The 21,016-nt window shown below is 33.9% G+C and overlaps 1 protein-coding gene across 1 annotated transcript; it reads left to right on the top strand.

Annotated features, from left to right (window-relative positions):
- Positions 1-1,778: 1,778 nt before the first annotated feature.
- LOC142321188 (uncharacterized) lies at positions 1,779-19,980 on the top strand. Its single transcript, XM_075359182.1, has 4 exons — positions 1,779-1,808; positions 6,176-6,283; positions 15,137-15,250; positions 19,828-19,980. Exons 2-4 carry the CDS (start codon positions 6,185-6,187, stop codon positions 19,978-19,980), a joined length of 366 nt encoding a protein of 121 aa, XP_075215297.1. The 5' UTR covers positions 1,779-1,808; positions 6,176-6,184.
- The last annotated feature ends 1,036 nt before the right edge of the window (positions 19,981-21,016 follow it).

Genomic DNA, 21,016 nt, shown 5'->3' with positions numbered 1-21,016 from the left:
CAAGAGTTATTTGTGGGGGAGGGAGTTTAGATGATAAGAGCCTACACCAAAAAAAACGACTACTAAATTCTTATAATATATCTGGAGTACGTATTTAAAAAAAAAGATAATAAATTTGTTTCGGTTTGTTGTTACGGAAGTATGTGTTTTTAAATTAATATAATCTCTGACCGTCATCGACAAAAAGCTATGAAGTAATTAAAAATGATTACTTGTTGTTCAGGTTATTAACGACAATGTTATTTGAATTTTTATGTTCAACTACTACATTTTCGTATTACTTTTATATATAACGAAAACATTATTATTATCTTTTCATCTCAGAGATAATTCAAATCCGGAACTCCAGTACGAGATGCCTCATTTAGTGATGTGGTGCATTTAACACAGTCTGTACAATCCTACACTTCTCCAGAATTACCGATCTATTGAAATTTTGAGTTTAGGATCCAGGGCAACCTTTTCTATCAGCTTCTTCGAATTTTTATTAATCAATCAAGTTGCTGTTATCACAACGGGAATGACTTAACTGAGTTCAGTCTGTAAATTTCCTTATACTCTATTGCCAGAGGGTTGTACTTGGTTATTTTATCTGCTCAGCCTTATTAATATTGTGATCAGATGGATGAGTGACATCAATGAGAAGAGCAGTCTTTTCTTTAATGTTTGGGAGAACCATGTCTGGCCTATTCACAGCAATAATTTTAGCAGTATTTACCGAGAGATCTAACACAGTCTATAGTGCTCATTTTCCAGCACAGGCCTCGCCTTATATTCATAACAAGGACACTGCTCCCTGTCATCTACGAGTCCTAATTTCAACGCCAACGCCTGATGAACAGTGTTTAATGTAAGATCGTGGTGATGCAGATTTCCTTGTCAGCCAGACTGGCGCATTCAGTTAACAAATGATCAATTGTCTCCGATAATTGGTGACACATCCGGCACTCATCACTGATGTCCTGATTTTCTATGAACTTCTTGTAATTGTTCATCGCAACGACCTGATCCTGGATGGCACGTACAAAACGTTCAGTTTCTCTAAATAGAAATTCGTCCCTCAGCTAACGCGTAAATGGGTCGTTATCAGCATTTTCGTGGGAATGGAGAAATCTACCGTGGAGCGCCTTAGATTTCCATGCTTGGATCCTATCCCTAGTTGTAATGATACAGGAGTACAAATTGTCACCATTCAGATTTAGAGGGGAGTAACCCTTGTCCGATGAAACTACTGCTTTGTGTTATGATGATGTTTCAGATCTGGAGAGAAAATATCACTTCATTGAAGCAATGTGTCTGTTACAAAGTGATTTTAGGTCGAGACCTCTATCATCTTCTTTAAGAGATATACAGACATTTCACTTCGGATTTAGGGTGATGCATTCTGTATTTTGTCATCGTTGTGCGTACAAAGATGTTCATGTTTCAAGATGTCTGGGACCAATAAACAACTCCAAACAAGTTTATGAGAACTTTATTATTATTATTAAATGCCGGATTATTTTTTATTATTTTAAAACTTACAATCGGTTCTAAGAATTTTATGAAAATTTCTTTACATTTTTTATTTTTACATTTTACCACTTAACTTTTCCGTGAATAAGAAATTGTTTAATAAGTATAATGTGCAATATTATATGTATGTATATATATTTTTTCCAAGATTATATCGAGATATCTTAGGTATTAAAGTATACATTTGCATGTGTTGGCATCACTGATAAAATTGTGGGAAAGCTTTGTTAGGAAGATATGTTGTAATATTATTATTGTGTAACTGTTGGTGTTTACTTTGTTTATTTGACTAAGTAAGTAATGTTATGCTATTCTAATATAAATCAGTAGAATTTAAGTTTGAGTTTTTTATATTGATAATTTGTAGCGTGAACTTTAAACAGTCATGTAAATTCATTTTAGTTCGTTGTAAAATCGTTTTCCACAAAAGGAAAGTTGTTCAGAAACTTGTATAATCACATTTTAAGTGTGCGACTGTAAATTTCATTTACCCCATGCAAACACAGACTGAACTTCAATTTCACAGTCCTTCAGAAATGATTACACATATATCATATTTTAATGCCCAAACCTTTCATGCTGTTCTTGTTACAAACCAGTTTTATCTGAGACGGCACAAGCCTTCTCAGTAGAATGGAGAAATAACCTTAACAGTTAAGTTCATTTATTGTGCCATTGCCCTAAGAGTGCCAATTTCATTTAAACTTGGCACGATGAGTGTCAGATTTGTTTTACTCTCAACCGTACTTCTTAGGCAATGATGCAACTAGCTACCGTTAAGAAATTTCTGTCTAAAGAAATAATAGATTTTTAGTACATAATTATTAATAGTACTTGAACATTAATTCTTCCTATTGTTTATTAACTTTTAATTTTTAACAGGTAATTTGTGGTTAGAAGTGATTATACATTGAATAAATCCATGATCACTAAATGTGAGTGCTACCATATCCTTAGGGATGCTAAGAGACTTAAGGGGTTGGTCCACTCACTTTAATTAAAGTATTAATAATGTATTATTAAATTAAAAATTTACTATAAAATATATATATACACACAAAATTTGAAATCTATGGCATGATGTAGAACAAAGATGTGTGTAAACAAAGATTTACAAACCAATATTATGAATCTGTTTCACTGACATAATAAATAGAACTTCAATGAACCTGTGCTTATTGACATTTATATATTTAAACAAGCTTGCATTGTTTTTTGAATTCTGCTTAATCTGATTAATGCTAAGTTAGTATTTTTCCCTATTTTTGGTAACCTTTATTATAGTGGGCATGTTGAAACAAATAAGTATTCTAAAATGGGGCGTACAAATTAGAAAAAGTTTTTAGATAACAAGAGTGTGGGCTGGTGGTTCAGCTTATAATGGGATTTATTAATATGTTTTTGGTGGGGGGGTTCCTCCATTAAATCCAAAATGGCGCCTTCCAACTCGTGATGTTTTGTAGTAAACTGTAATTAAACATATTTGTTAAATAAGTAACTTATTTGTATATTTTCAGTCACAGCAGCTAAGTGGTATAGTGAGTGTTCAAATCTTATAACTGGGAGATCTTTAGTTCTAGTTCTTAAATAAGAAATAGCAAGGTGATCTCTGTACAGGATGCACATAAATAATTTTTGTTTTAATATAATTTATTTAAAAATTCATCTTCAGAGTAATTATTTATTATTGCCAACATAAATGAATCAATATCAAATATAACCTCATTCAAGCTACTATAAAATATAAAGAACTATCGTTAGGTAATTATAAGAAAGCTGTTTATGAGAGGTGTTTGGAAGAATCTATTTAGTTATGTTAATTGTGTTGGGATCCATACCAAATTCTTGTAGCATATTAAATAAGGAAGTGCTATTGATTGAGTTGTTTGCCTTTTTGTAATCTACAAAGACAGTTGCTTAGTTTTTATGCCTTGTACCAGTACAATGTTTTGACACTCTTCATTCACATAAATTCCTATGGGACATTGTTCTTCCATTGTTTTACTTGAAAAATAATGTAAAAATTTAAATAATTTTAAAATTTGGTAATATAATGATGAAAACTTATTTATTTAATAAACACTTTCAAAAATAGGATAAAATTTGTGACACTTGGTAAAGATGTGAACAGGTCACTAACTAATGTCAGACACACCAGTCTGTAACTGCGAAGCTAAATGATGCAACATGCATAAATGAGCATGTTGCAGCATGAATTTTCCTGATGACTGGAAATGAATTCAAGCGCCAGTTATAAGATGAGCACTGCAATTGAATGGTTCAAACAAGTCTATTTCAACTATAGTATTAAGCATAAAGATATTAAATCGCCAAGAAGACAAGAAATCCCTTTTATTAAGTCAAAATTGTATTGCTTGTAACAAGTTTTTCATGATTTTTGAGAGGTTATAATTTTTTTATTAGTACAGTACACAAGAAACTATTTTATTTTCCATAAACATCTACAAAAACACTACAAGTGGTGGAAATTATTTGAAGCCAAAACTTAAATCATGTAAAAAGATTAGTTTCCAAAAATTCATAAAAAATTAGGGGTTAAGTATTATATCACTATTCATATTATTTATGGTAAAACTACTAACAATACCTACATGTAAAAAAATAATTCAAACTGTGTTTGGCATCCTCGCCTCATAAAAAAATTACCAAAATTAAAATTTCCCTGTTTTTCAAGATCAAATTTATCGCTAATTTTCTCGTAGAAAGAAGAGAGATAGGTAAATAAACCGCTAGACCATTCTTTCACCTTGAAAAAATATGAATATATTGCTTTTTGTTTCATTCTTTCCGGACTTACAGTTTTTTAGTTACGATTGTTTTATAAACCCTTGCAATCACAAAAAATAGGTGTGTGTACCATAACAAAAATGGCTGCCACAAATAAACTGCTTAAATAAAAAAAAGACTTTTAATTTTAAGGTCCTGAGACATGTGGAAAACAAGTGGGTGAGTTTCAATTTTTTTTGGTGGAATTGGTGTCAATTCTTGGGTCACATTAAATGGATTGACCCAGAAAGATATTTGGAATATATGTAAATTTGTACAATGTAACAAAAAAGTATGGTGCAAAAACAAAAAAAAGTTTCTATGTGTAGAAATTTACTTTTATAATTGAGATTAATAAATTCCTTAATGTGTGTGTGTTTCCTGAATGAATTGCAAAAATTCAGTTAAAAACCTCCAGTAAAATAAACACTGATAAAAAGTAATTCCTCTGTAGCAGAGATTTGAGTGTACAAGATTACACATATCATTCTCATCTAATTGGCCCACGGTAGGGTAGTTTTATTGTTAACTACTTGAACAAATTGCAACATACACATTAAGGGAATAAAAAGTATACATATATATATATATATATATATATATATATATGACAGCATTTAGAACCACTGCTTTCTTTCCTTTCCATATTAATTCTACACAGTCTAATCTGAATTTAGTTGTCAACATTATTTTTCCCTCCTTATCACACACTATGAATTTCATTTTTAATTAAAGTAGATTTATATTGTTTTTGTAGCTTATGGAACTCTCTTCTTATTAATAAATTTATATTCATGATCAATATCAAATCCTGCTTAGGTGTGACATTTTTCATACACTATAAAGTGACATTTCCATGTTCCATGCACTAGTTTCATGCTTATTTTGCGATAAAAAAAATTAATATTGTTTACAATCTTACAATTTTTAGAAAACAACACTATCTTGTAAGGTGGTGAAATCTTGTAGTGTATCTTGTAGTGAATGAAATTTAGCCTACCTTTCCAGTAAACTTTCATCATCTGCTAAAATTTTTTCTGGTGTATATACATCTCTGAATTTTTTAACAAGATAGTCAATAATCGATTTTATTTTTTGGAGATTTATTAGTATTATCATCATGAGTAAAATTGAGGGAATACAATAAAAGTTTGATTCTTTGGGCTAACACTTTTCCAAATCCAAGAGTTGTAAAAAGGAGATGGTTTGTGTAATAACTTTCAGTCTATGGCTTTCAGGTAATTCCTGATAGCATATATACAGCTACAAACAAAAGCATCTCATAATTATCAGTCTGTTTCCACAGGTGAAACCTCAAAAACTGGTTTGGTAGTTATTTTTTTTTTTTTAATGAAATCTTTGACAAAAAGATTAGTCTGCTTGACATAAAGAATGTCAACTAATTTATTTGTACATATAGAATATGTAATTAGAATATATGTAATTATTAGAATAATTTATAGGACATATAGAATAGAGAAACAATATGATACTACCGCTTCAGCAATAAATTAGAGTAAAAATGGAACTAGACTCGCATATGTTACAGTAACCCATCAACAAACACAATTAAATGGGTCAATTCATAATTCATCAGTGGCACTTTTCAGCAAAAAAGTGGATGACGAATTATTTCGTCAAGGAAATTTTTATCAGGGTAGTTATTTGATGAGTTATTTCATCAAAAACTATGAAGGGGTTAAATAATTTGTGTCTTCTTTTCTGTCTTTGATGGGTTGAAAGACCTTTTTTTTTAATATTTTTTTTAATTTACAATGGTATATTTAAGTTTGTCAGAATAAAAAAAGATATTTTATTGAATATTAATTAATTTCAACATTTTTGTAAGGTTTTTTTCATCTTATTTTTATAGAAATCTGAGATGTCATTAAATGATGACATTCCACCTCGGATTAATCTTAAAATTAATGATGTACACACTATAAAGGCAGAAGAAGAGAAGGAATTTTATCCATGTCATGTAAGTATTTATAATTATTGGATATTGTAACATACATGATGAGGTTGGACAGAACCCTGAAAAAGAAACTAAATTATGAAATATAGGTAATAGGAGTAACTAAAGTACACATGCATTTGACAATGAAAAATTCATAACTTATTTCTTTGCAATGGCGGCAGAAATATTCAGTAGTGAAGTAGAAGAATAAATCTATCTTTTCCTTGATGAATTTCTTTAATTCACAACTTCACCCATCTTGGGAGTGAAGAAATAATGAATATTTTTAATATCTCAATGTTCAAGGGAGCTAGGGCCTCGGTTAATGGCTTAAAACCTTCTCTGGGGTAACACATATGTATTCTGAAATTTGAAAGTAATCAGTCAGCTTCCTCTCACATGATGCACGAGCAAACAGACAAACTATATATATATTCCCAGTTTGAATTTTCAAAATCGGGTGATTGTTTTCTGATATAAGAGCACCTCCAAAAAAGTGGTCCAGGGGCACCCCGTTTGTTAATAGTTCATAGTAATGATTGGGCTAGCCTCCCATGAGGTGTTCGTATACCTCACCATTCTAGCCTCACATGCATACCCCAAGGGAAGGTCATTATTGTTAAACAGAAAGAAATTGTTCAAAATTTAATATTACTCATTATTTTTGTAATATTTTCAGTCGACTGATATGATGCATTCAGTTCAACCTCACCTCACACAGTGATGACTCACAGTTCATTAAAGATTGTGCTTCAACCGGAAAATCTCCACTACTACAGATATATACTCATTTTTTTTTTTGAGATTGAAAACATATCTAAAAACCTTCTCAGTTATGCTGAGAAATGTGGGTAAAAATTTGGTTGAAAGTGATTAAGGAGTTTTTTTGTTTATCCCAAACAAACGAAAACCCTCTGCCTCTTTATATAATAGTATAGATAGAGATAGGAAGTATTATCAGCAAGTACTGCTTTGTTAAAGTGAAGCTTAATTCTAAGAATATATATTAAATTAATTTTAATTTCACCCAAAAAGATTTTTAATTTGAAAAAAATTAACAGATTGCTGGCATGCAGAAATAAGAAAATGAGTGAAAAATCTCATACACAACCCAGCAGCTGTTTTTAACTTATGAATAGCTGTTTTTAGCATTTTTATGTATTCATTCAGAACAAATAAATTTTGCTGCTTTTGCAAAATAAATTCTAATTTTCTTATCATTAAACTTTAAAATCCAATATCTTCATTGTTTGCATACTATCTAATTCATAAATTATCTACAATGCTAACTTCACTCATCGTAAAGTTCTTGTTCAGCTATTATAATTATTATTACTGTACATCCATTCTCAACATTGAATATTTTCTCGATGTATGGAAAATAGCTGAAACCAATCAAACTAGGTAAACTACCTGATGGTATAACATCATATCGGCCGCTTAGTATGAGAAGTGTGCAGCAGTAACTGACCCGCTAGACACAATCAATGTAATAGATGTCATGTTATTAGAGTCGTGAAATGGACAGTTAAGGCCTGTCACTGTAATCTGTGCAGATGGGTGGTGTCTGCATAATTAGTTCATGTTGGATTTTGGAAATGAAATCTTACTGCTGGTTCATGGCAGTTTAATAATTTTTTGAAGTACTTCGTATATTTTTGCAATTGTCTTTGTTGTTAAGGCCTAATTTTCCATTTTTATTCTCAAGCAAAGGCTGGGTAATTGTATTTGGTAAGTTTTTAAATTTTTGCAAGAGGTAAATTTTTTAATTTATTTATTTATATTTAATTTAATAGAGAGGCATGAGACCCATGAATGCAAAATCATAAGTACATAAAAAAATAGAAACTAGTGTTTTTTTTTTTTGTTTTACATCGGAAGTGGGAAAACATGCCTAAACCAAACGCTCAGTACCCTGTACATACTGGGTGTGAGGTTCACCGCCTACTGCAGTGGACTCGCTAAAAGCCCATTCCCTCAGGCAATGTGGTACTGGAACTGCTGTAAAGGCTCAACTTCAGCACTACGTGCATCACATGTACACCTCACATTCATAAAAATATTTACACACTACATTCACATGATATTTACAACTCAATATTTACTATACAAGTAGATTCTTAACTCCACACAGCTATGCTAGCCTTTGATGGCAGGAATGCATTTCATGGGAGCCATTGCTGATGGCAGTGTCGAGGCACACCTGTCACCTGCCCCCAAAGACTGGTGCCCAGCACTACCCTCAACTGACATCTTTGCTGCTCACCTCATCTTCTTCCTTTAGTAGTTTCTGGTGGAGCGCTCCACCAGAAACCACTGTGAACACATGGTCCAACTCTCACCGAACAAGAGCATCAACTGCATGACCCCCCAAGCGAGTCCAAACCATCACATGCCAATTCTTCCTTCCACCTGGGACACTTGAAAATGATGTGCTCCAATGTGTTAGTTTCTTCACAATACTTACATTGATCTGTACACCTCCTTCCAATCCTGCAGACGTAGAACCCAAATAACCCTTGGTCTATTGACCAATACAGCAGCTACTTCTGGGATCAAAATATACCTCTAATGTCCTTTTGGATTCTTCCACCTCCTTTTTTTTTTTTTCTACTATCCCCGATTGGATATCCAATTAAGTATACTCAGTCGGGGAGAGTGTCCTTTTACTCTCAAAGGAGGCGTCCCCCACCCGCCGGCTATACGTCCGGCACGGCAGGTTGGCCTCCCCGGTCTCGGATCTTTTGTTTTACATTGCCTGCCTCTAATCCCTCGCTTTAGAGCCAAGGTTCGGCTATGCCGTCCCCCAGCGCCTCAGCAGGGAACCGGTACTCGGTCTTTACGCCTTTGGCCTCTAATCGACAGCGCTGACCCCACAAAGAGCCTAGGCTCCCGCAGGAACGACCCCGCCGACCGGGACTTGGTCTTTTATTTTAACCCAAACTCAAACTCCCCTGGAGTTCACCCCCTTCTCAGGTACCCGCACACCAAGGCGTACAGGCCCTCCATGGAGTGACTGTCCGCCCTACCCTACTGTTTATACTCCCATTCTTCTGTCTTCATCCTCTTTGGCCCGCAGGACCTCCCCGGCGAACCTGCGGAACCATTCCCAGTTCTCATTGTTGTACCCCAAGCGGTTTATGAGATTTTCTGGTGTAAGACCATTAATTACTATTTGACCTCTGTTAACGGCCTATCTTGGACATATGAACAACGTATGTTCGGCATCGTCGTTCTCTGGACAATAGATGCACTGCGGGGTGGCTCTTTTCCCATCCTATACAGATACTGACCGAAAGAGCCGTGCCCCGACAGTAATTGTGTCATGTAAAAATTGACATCTCCAAGTCTATTGTTATTCCAGGTTTTAATATTAGGGATTAGGCGTCTGGTCCATTCTCCCACTCTGGACCCTGCCCACTCTTCTTGCCATTCTTGTTCTATAATCCCTTCCATCTCTTCTTTCGACATACCGCTGTGTCTGAGGGTTCTGGCTTTTATCTGAAGGTCTATGTGTAGGACCCCGGTCAGTACGCACAGCGCGTAATACGATACCGTACAGTAACTAGCAGCTACACGCAGCAATGCCAGTCTATGGACACTTCTCAACTTCTTTTTATTTCGCTGTATGTTCATTTCCGCCCCCCATATGGGAGCCGCATACAGTACCGCCGAAGTGATAGCCGCGGTTATCAATCTTCGAATAACCATTTTAGGTGAGCCGTGGTTTTGAAATAATCCTCTTAATCCCTTTACAGCAGGAGTAACTCTCCCACAAATCATATCAATATGCTTGCTGAACCTTAAACGTTTGTCCAGAAGTACCCCCAAGTATTTTGTTTCTTTTACTTCATCGATTCTCTGTTCTCTGATATTTAGATTCACACTTCTTAATGGTCTTCTACCCGAGAGGACCAGGTAACAGGATTTATTAGGAGCTATTTCTAATTTGTTATCCTCCATCCATTCATCTATTGTTCTAAGGGCTTGGTTTGCCTTGTTCTCCAGTTCATTTATATCTCTGTCTTCTACTAATATTGAGATATCATCCGCGTATCCTACTATCGATACCCCTTCGGGGTAGTTCAGCCTGAAGATTTTATCATAGAAAACATTCCATAAGGTTGGGCCAAGGACAGATCCCTGCGGCACCCCTCTGAATACCTGAAATATGGCTTTCCTTTCTAGGGTTTTGACCTCTATGAACCTATTTTGCAGATATTGATCTATCTGATTTACTAAGTATTTACTTATTCGCATGGCTTGAAGCGCCTCAATGATGGCTGTCCAGGGGACCGTACCAAATGCGTTTCTAACATCAAGCATTATGATCATGGGGATTTTTCTAGTCCTCCATGTACCGCTTCTGCAATTTAATGCCCAGTTTTTTACCTTCTCGACTGCGGTCACCGTGGACCATCCCTTTCTAAATCCGTATTGTTCCGGATGTAGACATTGTTTTTCCTCTATTTCCTCTCTAAGTCTATTTTCTAACAACCTTTCAACTACTTTTCCCATATTATTTATGAGCGTAATCGGTCTATATGCTGTGTTCTCTTGAATTTGTCCTGCCTTTGGGAGGAAGACTGTTCTTGCTTCCTTCCAGCATTCAGGGAAGCTTCTATTTTGTAGGCCGTAGCTGGCTACATCGACTATTTCCTAAGGTACGATTCTAGCTATTATCTTAATGATGGCCGCTTGGATGCCATCTGGGCCGGGGCTTTTCTTATTTTTTAATTTATTTATAGCTTCCATGACCTCTTTTTGTGTAAATCTTCCTCCCTGGCATTCTATCACCTCTCTATTATATTGCTCCTCCGTTCTGGGGAATAACTTTCTGATCTGCAACGCAGCTGTTTTGTTCATTCAGTGTCGGAGCTTGTCTCCCAAGCCGCTAGGTTACAATTTTGAAAGCCTTTCCCCACGGATCAGCATTCAACTCCTCGCATAGTTCTAACCATTTCCTTCTTTTGGCTTGCTTTATGAGGAAGTTAAGCGTCTTTCTCGCTTGCCTATATTGCTCTGTCGCAATGTTACATCCTATTTCCGAACCAACTCTAGCTCGCAACCTCTGGGCCGTCCTCTTGTGTCTTTGCATAATTCTACGCTGTTCCTCTATCTCCCTGGACCACCAGTAGACCATATTATGTTTAATATTATTTCTCCTCGGTATGTTCGCCATCTCTTCTTTAACTATATTTTGGAATATTTCAGGTGTTATCTGAGTACTATTTCTAATTCTATTTGCCGCATTATTAGCCACTCTATATATCTGTTGATCAGACAGTCTGATATTGTTATTTATCTGTCTTATTTCTGGCCGTTGCTCTCTGAAGTTAACAAAGATGGCTCTGTGATCGCTGGCTGTTTCGTCATTAAGAACCATGAAATCAGCTGCATCAGTGCGCATCCTTCCATCAATTATAACTAAATCCAGGACCGATTGATGCCCTCTTGCTTGGTAGGTGGCTGTTCCGTCATTAATACATGTCATTCCTGTCGCTGCCAGCAATTCCTCCAGGAGTTTTCCTCTAGCGTTCGAGGAGACCGCTCCAGCTAGAACAGTCCTGCAGTTAAAGTCTCCAAGGACTACAATTCTCTTCCGAGCTCGTATAATGACTTGTTGGAGGTCAAGGAGTCTGTTCTTAAGAGATTCCCTGCTGCAGTTAGGGCTGATATATACACCTATTATAATCTTATCGCTTACTTCAACAGCAATGAGTCCGTCACCTCTACCATACAGATCATAATCCACATTTCCAACGATCTTTCTAATTGCCACATCACCATTCCCATCGGTCAGCCACTGTTCTCTGGCCGCCGAATACACATTAGGTTCGGTGGCCACCAGGAAGTCCGCTTCATATCTAGCTGCTATTTCTATGCTCAAATGACTAGAGAGTAGGCTCCTGTTATTATTAACTAGTATTACTTTAGTCATGACCTTTGTTACAGCACGGGTTGCCGGTCCTATGTGAAGTGGCTCCACAGTCCAGGCATATGGTCGCCTCCTTGCAATCTTTAATTACATGGCCGGGTTTACCACAGTTGAAGCAGAGGTTTGAACAGTCCTGGCCTCTGCACTCTTCTGCTGTGACCGACATCCCAACATCGATAACATTTCTCTATATCCGTCCGGATGTAGGCCCTGCAACTCACCCACCCTACTCTCAGCCTTGCTGCAATTAATTTCGTTGCATTCCTTTGACTTGTGACCACCGTGGCATTTTTTGTGTTTCCAAATGCCTCCCTTAGTGATGTGACTTGAAAGTTTTCTCCTTGTCCTAGTACCTTCTCTACCGCTTCCCTGACCTCTCGCTCAGTAGTGTCGCCTAGCATGTCTTTTACATGAACGACTGTTCTGCGGTCTCCTTTTGTTCTTATATCCACCTGGAGATCCTCTGCTCTGTTCTTCAGCAGGGAGGAAAACTCCCCCGCCTTCTGCGCCCCACTAATTCAGACCTCTAGTTGTTGATCCCTTCCCTGTTTAATTGACAGTATTTCGCCAGCCTCCTCAACCTTAACCTTTTCTTTCATGGTTTTCAACAGATTGGCATAAGATTTACCGGGGGCCCTTACTACGACCGTTTTACTTCCAACGACCAGGGGGGTTCCCTTTCTTGTTGATACCGACCTCGACCTTGCCCTCCCTTGTTCGCTCAGGCTGGGGAGTAACATCCTCAGCAAGGTCTTACCCTTCCTCATCATGTATATTACTATTTTTCTCACTATGATGCCCGCTACACCACTGGGAACCACAAAGACAGCTGACTCCAGCTTACCTACAGCTCTTGGTAAGGCCTTTATAATATGAGATTATAATATCTCCTTCTCTAGAGTCATAGATTACCGTGTACCTAATTCCGGTATTTGTGATCTTTCCATCTTCGAGGATGGTGCAGTCTTGTAAGATCATTGCCCCAGGTGCCGTCCCAGCATACCGGCTGGATGGCTTTAATCCATTCAAATCGATGAAAAAACAGCTGTCATCTCCTGGTCTTAGATCTTTCTCCTGGGTCAGCCTGTTCATTGCCCAGGTTGACCATCGTGTGGGTAATCTGTCTATCAGTTGTTCATCTGTCATCTCTACATCTAGAATATAGAATATCTGACATCTCGTTCCTGCCATGACTTTCGGTTTGCGTACTTTGGTCAACTGTGTCTGGAGTCTCATCATTTATTCGTTGTAAATCTTTATAAATTTCTGTCAGCTCCCTCTCATGAGCCTTGATTGCCGTTACACTGGCCTTGCCAGTTAGTTGCCTAAGCTGTAATAGTGCATTACCCAGCCTGTACGTAACCTCCTTCAAATTAAGGGGGGCCTCCTCTTCTTCTGATGAGCCTGCTCTAGGCCGCTTGGCGGTTCTCCCCTCTACTGTCTTCCACTTTGCTTTTCCTTGATTTAATCCTGTAATGTCCTCTGGAGAGGCCTTATCTTCTATTGGAAGCGAGCTTCGGATTCGAAATCAGGGGTTGATTCCGAGTCCTATGATACCCCACGCGGGCGGGTGCCCCCAAAAAAATTTGGGGGGGAAGTAAAATGTATGTGTCCAAATCCGGGGTCAAAAATTTTGGGTGGGGTCAAAATATGAGGGGCGGTCAGAAGGTCAGAAATCTTTGGTTTCGGATAGATATTTGGGAATTTTGGTTCTATGGCAAAAACTATAGGAGATATGGAGGATAGGAGTTTGCCCGTGTAAAGTATCGCAAACACTTAGAAAAATTTCTACTAGTACACAGTAAAACTTCTGAAAATTTTACAAGTCCTTGTTTACTTGTATTTCAATGACGTCACGAACAAGCCAGAGCTTGTCGCTTGATTTGCAAAATTTGTCTCTATATAAGTTAAATGTATATACTTAAACACTTAAAAAAGAAAAACTTATTCAAAGTACTTTTTAACTCACTCTGTCCGTGTAGTTGCATTTACTTACAATCCCACACCCCTTCGGTTCTTAACCGTTGTCCAAAAGGGCTGTAGCACTAAAAGTTCTCTACACTTTCCTCAAAATTTTGTATTTTCAAAAAAAAAAAAAACCGAAACTCAAAAAACTTTGCACTTGTGTCCATTAACCATACCACTATAATTTCCGATGTCCGTATCCAGTAAAAAATCAAAAAAACCCAATCAAAAAGTAAAATATCGCGGAGCTAACAAACACGTCTGCACTCGGTGCCGTCCACAACTCTACTCTACTTCTTCCACCTCCTGCTATTCAATAAACATACGGGTCCTTGCCTTCTGTGATCCTATCCCTTTTTTCCTTGGCTATGAGGTCAAATGGTGGCATTGACACCACCACTAGTGAAGCATCCAAGGAAACTGTCCTATATAATTGGGCTACCCTGATTGGCAACCTCCTATACTTGCTGTTCAGTCTGAAGGCCTCCCACCTTACCGCCATCACATACAATATTGTATGTGATAGCAGTAGTATCGGCTATGTATCCAACACCACCGTAGACGCTAATATCCTGCGCTTAGATGCCCTGGGACCTGCAAAATTGGCCAATAGCCTCATCAGTGTTGAGAACATTCGCTCCGCCTTCGTGGCCACCTAAAATAGATTTATCATTGTTTTTGTTAGCTTATTTTAAAAACCTTTGGAATCATTAGATAAAGATTCGTCAACCTTAACAGTATAATTAAAAAATAAATCTTGACTAAGAGTATTACAAATATTTTGTTCTTAAATATATCTTAATAATAAGGTAGATCTATGTTGCTTTTGAAGCTTATGGAAGTTTTTCTCAATAATTGTGTAAATTCTCAGTAGAGAACTGCTTCAAAAATTACATTTTTTATAAATATTTTTGGTACATGAGTATCAACAATATTGTTAATATGTTTCATTTTTTTGTTTTTTATTACAGCAAGTAGATTTACTACAGATGAAAGAGGAACTACTTTATATCGAAAAAGATCATTTAGCAATTGAAGACACCAACTTGAATAAGACAGAAAATTTAGAAGTTAAAAATGAAGTGGTAAGTAAGGATATTAGATTCTGCATACAGTGAAAACACCAATTGTCCAGATGAACCTTTGCAAGGCCAGATCTGGATAATTGGGTAAAAATTTACTTTAATAAGTTTTAATACATATATGTTTTTGCTAAATGAATTGAAAAAAGTTAAATTAAAAAAACCAGTATAATTAAGATCGATAAAAAAAAATCCCTATTGAAGTGAAGATTTATTTGAAAAAATTGAAATTATAAGTTAAACACAGAGAGAGAATTAGAGGATCTTCTCGTGATTTGTGAACTCGTATATATTAATTATTTAGCAGGTTAAACTTTTTATAGTCCATTTTTTTCTCTCTGTACATAAATGTCTATATGTACGATATAATATTCTTTCAGCCTCTGTAAAGCACGGAATTAGAGAAACACTCTTGCCTCTAATTTCTTACTTCAATTTGCTTTCAGGCCTATGCTCATTCTCAGTGATAACTTTTATAAATTCTTTAACTATTCACAATTTATATAATAACCATTAGCTTTTTACATTGTGTAAAAATTGTTTGTTTAAAATAAAAATTAATAAAACAAATTTTAAACTTCTAAAAATATTCAAAATGTTTTTATGGATTTTTTATTTTTAACAAATATTTGTTCAGTCAATAATGAAAACGTATTACAATAATTATTAATTTATCATATCTTATCTTTGGATACAAACTTAATTTTAATAAAAGTGTCTCAATCAAATTCTGTTTGCAGATTTATAAGGCTGAATTCACGTTTTTGAATATATATATATATATATATATATATATTAAAAAAAAAAAATATATATATATATATATATATATATATAATTTTTTCAACTATTTCCAAATTATCTTCTAAACTAAATAATAGTTTAAAACTAAATAATATCCAAAATTATTATAAAATTGTCAGCAACATTCGAGAAACCTATTCGAGAAAATTCTATTTTTAAATGATTTAAAATCTTCATTAAATCTATCTTTAAATGATTATTTGTTTTTTATATCTTTTCTTTTACTTCCTCTTTTTTCTATTACTTCCTCCTCCCAAATCTTAAGAAATGGCTCATTGGACAAAGATTCATTTCTAATTATGCAAAGGTGAGGGAACTGCTTATTTCGCAGAGTTGGACAAATCACATCATACTGATAATATAAAAAGAGTTTGAAAATCTGGGTAAATGAATCAAATTGCAAGAGAATTAAGTTGAAAGTTAAAAAAAAATTCTTCAAAACCTTCCTGAACAACCGCCATATTTGTTTTAAATTGACTTATAAAATCAGTTTTCTCAGAATTAAATTTGTGATTAATGTGTTTGCAATTTTGTAATTTTTTGCAACATACACTTTGAGAAAATAAAGTGTATAATATATATATATATAAATAACAATTGTAGTATTCTATTAATAGTAAATTCATATAAAAATAAAATTAAATCAGTTTTGTTCTTTTTTGGCCTAATTTTGTCATATAATATTTGGATTTTTCTAAAATTTTTAGCAAGATAGATTTTAATGGTATTTACTACCAAAAATATTTATTTTTAGGATATGTGATTTGTATATAAGTGGTATTATTACTAAGTTCCAGTCAGAAACAAAAAAAAAAAAAAAACATTTATTGGAAATTAATTAGTTTGTAATATGATTTCTTTATCTTTTTTTTAAAGGAATCTGAGATCTTATTGAATGATGTTTCACCACTGGTTAATCTTAATATGAAAAGCAATGAACTTCGAATAAAAGATTTTCACACAGTGAAGACAAAAGATGGGATGGTATTTTATCCATGTCGTGTAAGTATTAGCTATTGTAACTATTGGCTATTGTAACAAACATGATTTGTTAATTTCATTACTGTCTATATATTTCAATGTGTTCGTTTTAAAAAAAAATGTTTGTAACTGTATTTAGTTCATTTTAATTAATATCGATTTATTGAGATGTTTGTGAATGATAAATGGTCAATGTGTGAGAGCAAAGTGTGTTTTTGAAATTCATTGATGACTGAAATATGTGAATTTTAACCTGTTGATGGAGTTGACATTTTAGTAAGCTTTGGGTGATTTGTTGTTAATTGTATTCAGTGTTCATGTTTTAATATTTATCAGGTAGGCAGTTTAAAGTGGACCTGGTACAGACTAAACATGGTTGTGACATAAAATCTGTAAATGAAAAGAAAATAATATAAAATCTAATTTTGTGATTACATTAGGAAGACTTAACATATCTACCATATTTTGACAAAAGATATCCGAAGTGATCACCCTGCACAGCTGATGCATCAATGCTAAAGTAATATTATTGAGAGTCACCTGATGCAAACTGTTGTCAATGACTTCAGTTTTTTATTATGAACATTTGCCTCCAGTTATTGATAGTGTAGGACTTGCAACTAGACAAATCGTCTAGTCAGAATTGCACTAGACAAATCGTGTTGACAAGGAAAACCACTGTTCTCGAAAATTATTGCACTGAAGCATGAATAGTTTACAACAGACAATAATAGATTAGAGCAGTAATATACACCTCCAATAATAGTGCTAATAGGAGCAGTGTAAAAGTTAACACTCAAATACCTGTAGTTCAAGCTCTCTCAGTTTGGTTTTTAAGTTTCTTGCCCTGTGTGGAAATATATATATATAATAGTGTTTCTTGCATGCGCACCACTTCATCAGATTTATTTACAAGTTTTTTTAAATGTTTTTAATATATTGTTATAAGAGGACGCGAATTTAGAAGAATTAAAAAAATTATATATTTTTATTTTGTTTATTATAAAATTATACATTATAAATCATGTTTTCCAGTTTGATCATATATATATATGTTGTATTTTTTTAATAAAAAATTCAACTTGAACAACCCAAGTACAGAATTATAAAGTAAATGAAATGACACTTACCTTATTTTTTATTCCAAAAGCACCTTTACAGGATCCTGCATCATCAGCTGTATATAATATATTTATATAAAATTACATATCAAACATAATAAAAAATTAAAATATTGTAAATAGTTAATTTTAATATTAAAATTTCAATGTAGTGAAAAAATCAAGAAATTAAATTTAAACAATACTAGGCAAAGTTTGGACATTTTTTAGAGATTTTAAACATATAAATACAAAAGATTCCAACTTGATCAACTTTCAGACAGAATATTAAGATGACAATTATAAAGGCAGCAACAGATGGCAGCACATTTTTATATAAAAAAAAGAAATAATCATAATTTTTATAAATATCGTGATTTAAATCCACTCAGTAATGTAAATTGGCTTTCCAGGTTACATAGCGTAAATTTATTCTATTTATTATTTTTTTTAAACTTAAGTTGTTATTTATTGTAGAAGTAGTTATTTTATTTAACTAACTTGTTAAATAAATGTTTTTATTATATGATGTTTTTTATATATGATTGTAGTTTTAATTTTTTATTATGTTGGATATGTAATTTTATTTAATTGTATTATATAAAACTGATATGCAGGATCCCGCAAAAGTGCTTAGAATAAAAAATAAAATGTTATTTCATTTACTTTGTAATTCTTTACTTGGGTTGTTGATGTTGGTTTTTTATTATAAAAATACCATATATTGGTACAGAAGAATATGACGTTTTACTATAATCTACAGAGTGTCCAGTCTAAAAGTACAGCTTAAAATTAAGAGAACCAGTTAACATAACTTGGCAACTTTTTTTTAAATAAACATCAACTCTCGCAATGTTTTAATGTAAATTTGTCTACTTCAGTGTATGCACCTTTTGTTGCACTTCAGATGCCTGGAAAATAATCTAACTCCTGCCAGGTGTTTAAGAGCATCAGCTTCATTATTAGACCTACACCTTCAATTTTTTTATTTTAAATCGTCCAAATCTCAAACTTTCTTTTGTTACAACTTTTAATGAAATTTCAAGCAAAAAAGTTAGAGGAGTGATATCTGAGAGATCTAGCTGGCCATGCAGTCCGTACTTCATCAGATCTTACATCTGGGGAAGTGTTGTTCAGGAACATGGTAACATCTCAATATAATTGTGGTGGAGCACCATTTTGTTGGAAATGAATCTGGCAGGATCTGAGGAACCGGAAAATTCTGAAACAGGTCGACGTAAATCTGCCCTGTCACAGTGGGCTCCATGAAAATGATCAGTCTGATTACATCATTTTTGTTTCATCATAACTAGACATTGACTATGGGTGTGTCCCTTTCATTTTTGATTACTGCATGGGGTTTTAAGTACATTAAATTTGACAGAGTGTCTTTAACTATCCTGCACAAATGAAAAGTTGTCTCACCACTAAATAAGATATCTAACTATAAATAAGAGTTGTAACTTGTATTCTTGCAAACTGAGTGCTTATGGTAATGTTGTGAACTGTAGAAAGAGATATTTGCAGTCCATATCTAGGTCGCCTAATAAAGTTAATGGGACGGGCAGTGAATGCGTAGCTTACTTGATCCATAGCCTCATCACAACTGTAACCTTTGATGATTTCTGTCTCTTAAAGTCCCTGTACCTTTGAGGACGTTAAACTTTGACATAAAAGAATTGATATTCCATTCAGTTTGTACAAGCTGTTAAACATATGTACATGATTGAAACTCCATTAACTAAAGCATGCACTGAATGGTTTTTGTGGGATCCACATATTGATGGACTACAATCGCATTGGAGTCAGCTTGTCTGCACATCATACGCATATTCTACTGACTATTAAAAGTACCCTGAACAATTCTTGGAGATTTATGCTATCATTTGAGTACTAAGAAGTTAGGACTTATTTCCTAAATATAGGCCATTTGTTTTGGATACCTTTAGCCCAGACAATCGGTAAAGTTTCAGCTATGTGTATAGATATGCAGTAGGATAAGTAAAGTTTGTTATTAAACTTTACTTGTGAATCATTAAAAAATATTCCAAACGATGTTTATTTTGAATATATGTTTAAAATATTCAGTTTTTTATCCATATTTTGCGACTTTTTACAAAATAGAATAATGTTATTGTAATGGAAATAATTTTGTATTAATTCATAATTACCTTTTAATTGTTGGTTTAATTTTACAGGTTATTATTGAAAAATTAACCATCAAAAGAAGTACCAAGAATAATTGTAAGAGTAGTGTAAATAATTCTAACTTTTGTCAAAAGTCTGTTATTCCAGAAAATAATTTAAAAACACAACTTATTAAGCATAACGAAGAGAAGAATTATGTTTGTACCATTTGTCCGAAGACTTTTAATCAAAGTTCTGAATTAAAATCACATTTAAACGTTCATACGAAAGAGAAAATTTATTATGTTTGCAAAATCTGCCATAAGGTTTTTAACCGTAATTTTAATTTAAAGCAACATCTTAACATTCATACAAAAGAGAAGAATTATATTTGTACATTTTGTCAAAAGTCATTTAATCACAAAAGCAGTTTAAAAAAACATCTTAATATTCATACAAAAGAGAAGAATTATATTTGTACATTTTGTCAAAAGTCATTTTATGACAAAAGCAGTTTAAAAAAACACCTTAATATTCATACAAAAGAGAAGAATTATATTTGTAACTTTTGTCAAAAGTCATTTAATCGCAAAAGCAATTTAGAAATACATCTTAATATTCATACAAAAGAGAAGAATTATATTTGTAACTTTTGTCAAAAGTCATTTAATGAGAAAGCCAGTTTAAAATTACATCTTAATATTCATACAAAAGAGAATAATTATATTTGTAACTTTTGTCAAAAGTCATTTAATCG

Source organism: Lycorma delicatula, chromosome 3 (genome assembly GCF_047948215.1).
Source record: "Lycorma delicatula isolate Av1 chromosome 3, ASM4794821v1, whole genome shotgun sequence".
Lineage (NCBI taxonomy): Eukaryota > Metazoa > Arthropoda > Insecta > Hemiptera > Fulgoridae > Lycorma > Lycorma delicatula.
The sequence above is the reverse complement of the archived record's forward strand: the minus strand, read 5'-3'. Positions and strand labels throughout refer to the sequence as shown.

Bases quoted from the DNA above. Each gene is read 5' to 3' on its own strand.
- LOC142321188 (XM_075359182.1), top strand. From the start codon at position 6,185: ATGTCATTAAATGATGACATTCCACCTCGGATTAATCTTAAAATTAAT. The intron at 6,284-15,136 runs GTAAGTATTTAT...TTTTTATTACAG, and splicing joins AGGAATTTTATCCATGTCAT to CAAGTAGATTTACTACAGAT. The intron at 15,251-19,827 runs GTAAGTAAGGAT...TATTCCATTCAG, and splicing joins TAGAAGTTAAAAATGAAGTG to TTTGTACAAGCTGTTAAACA.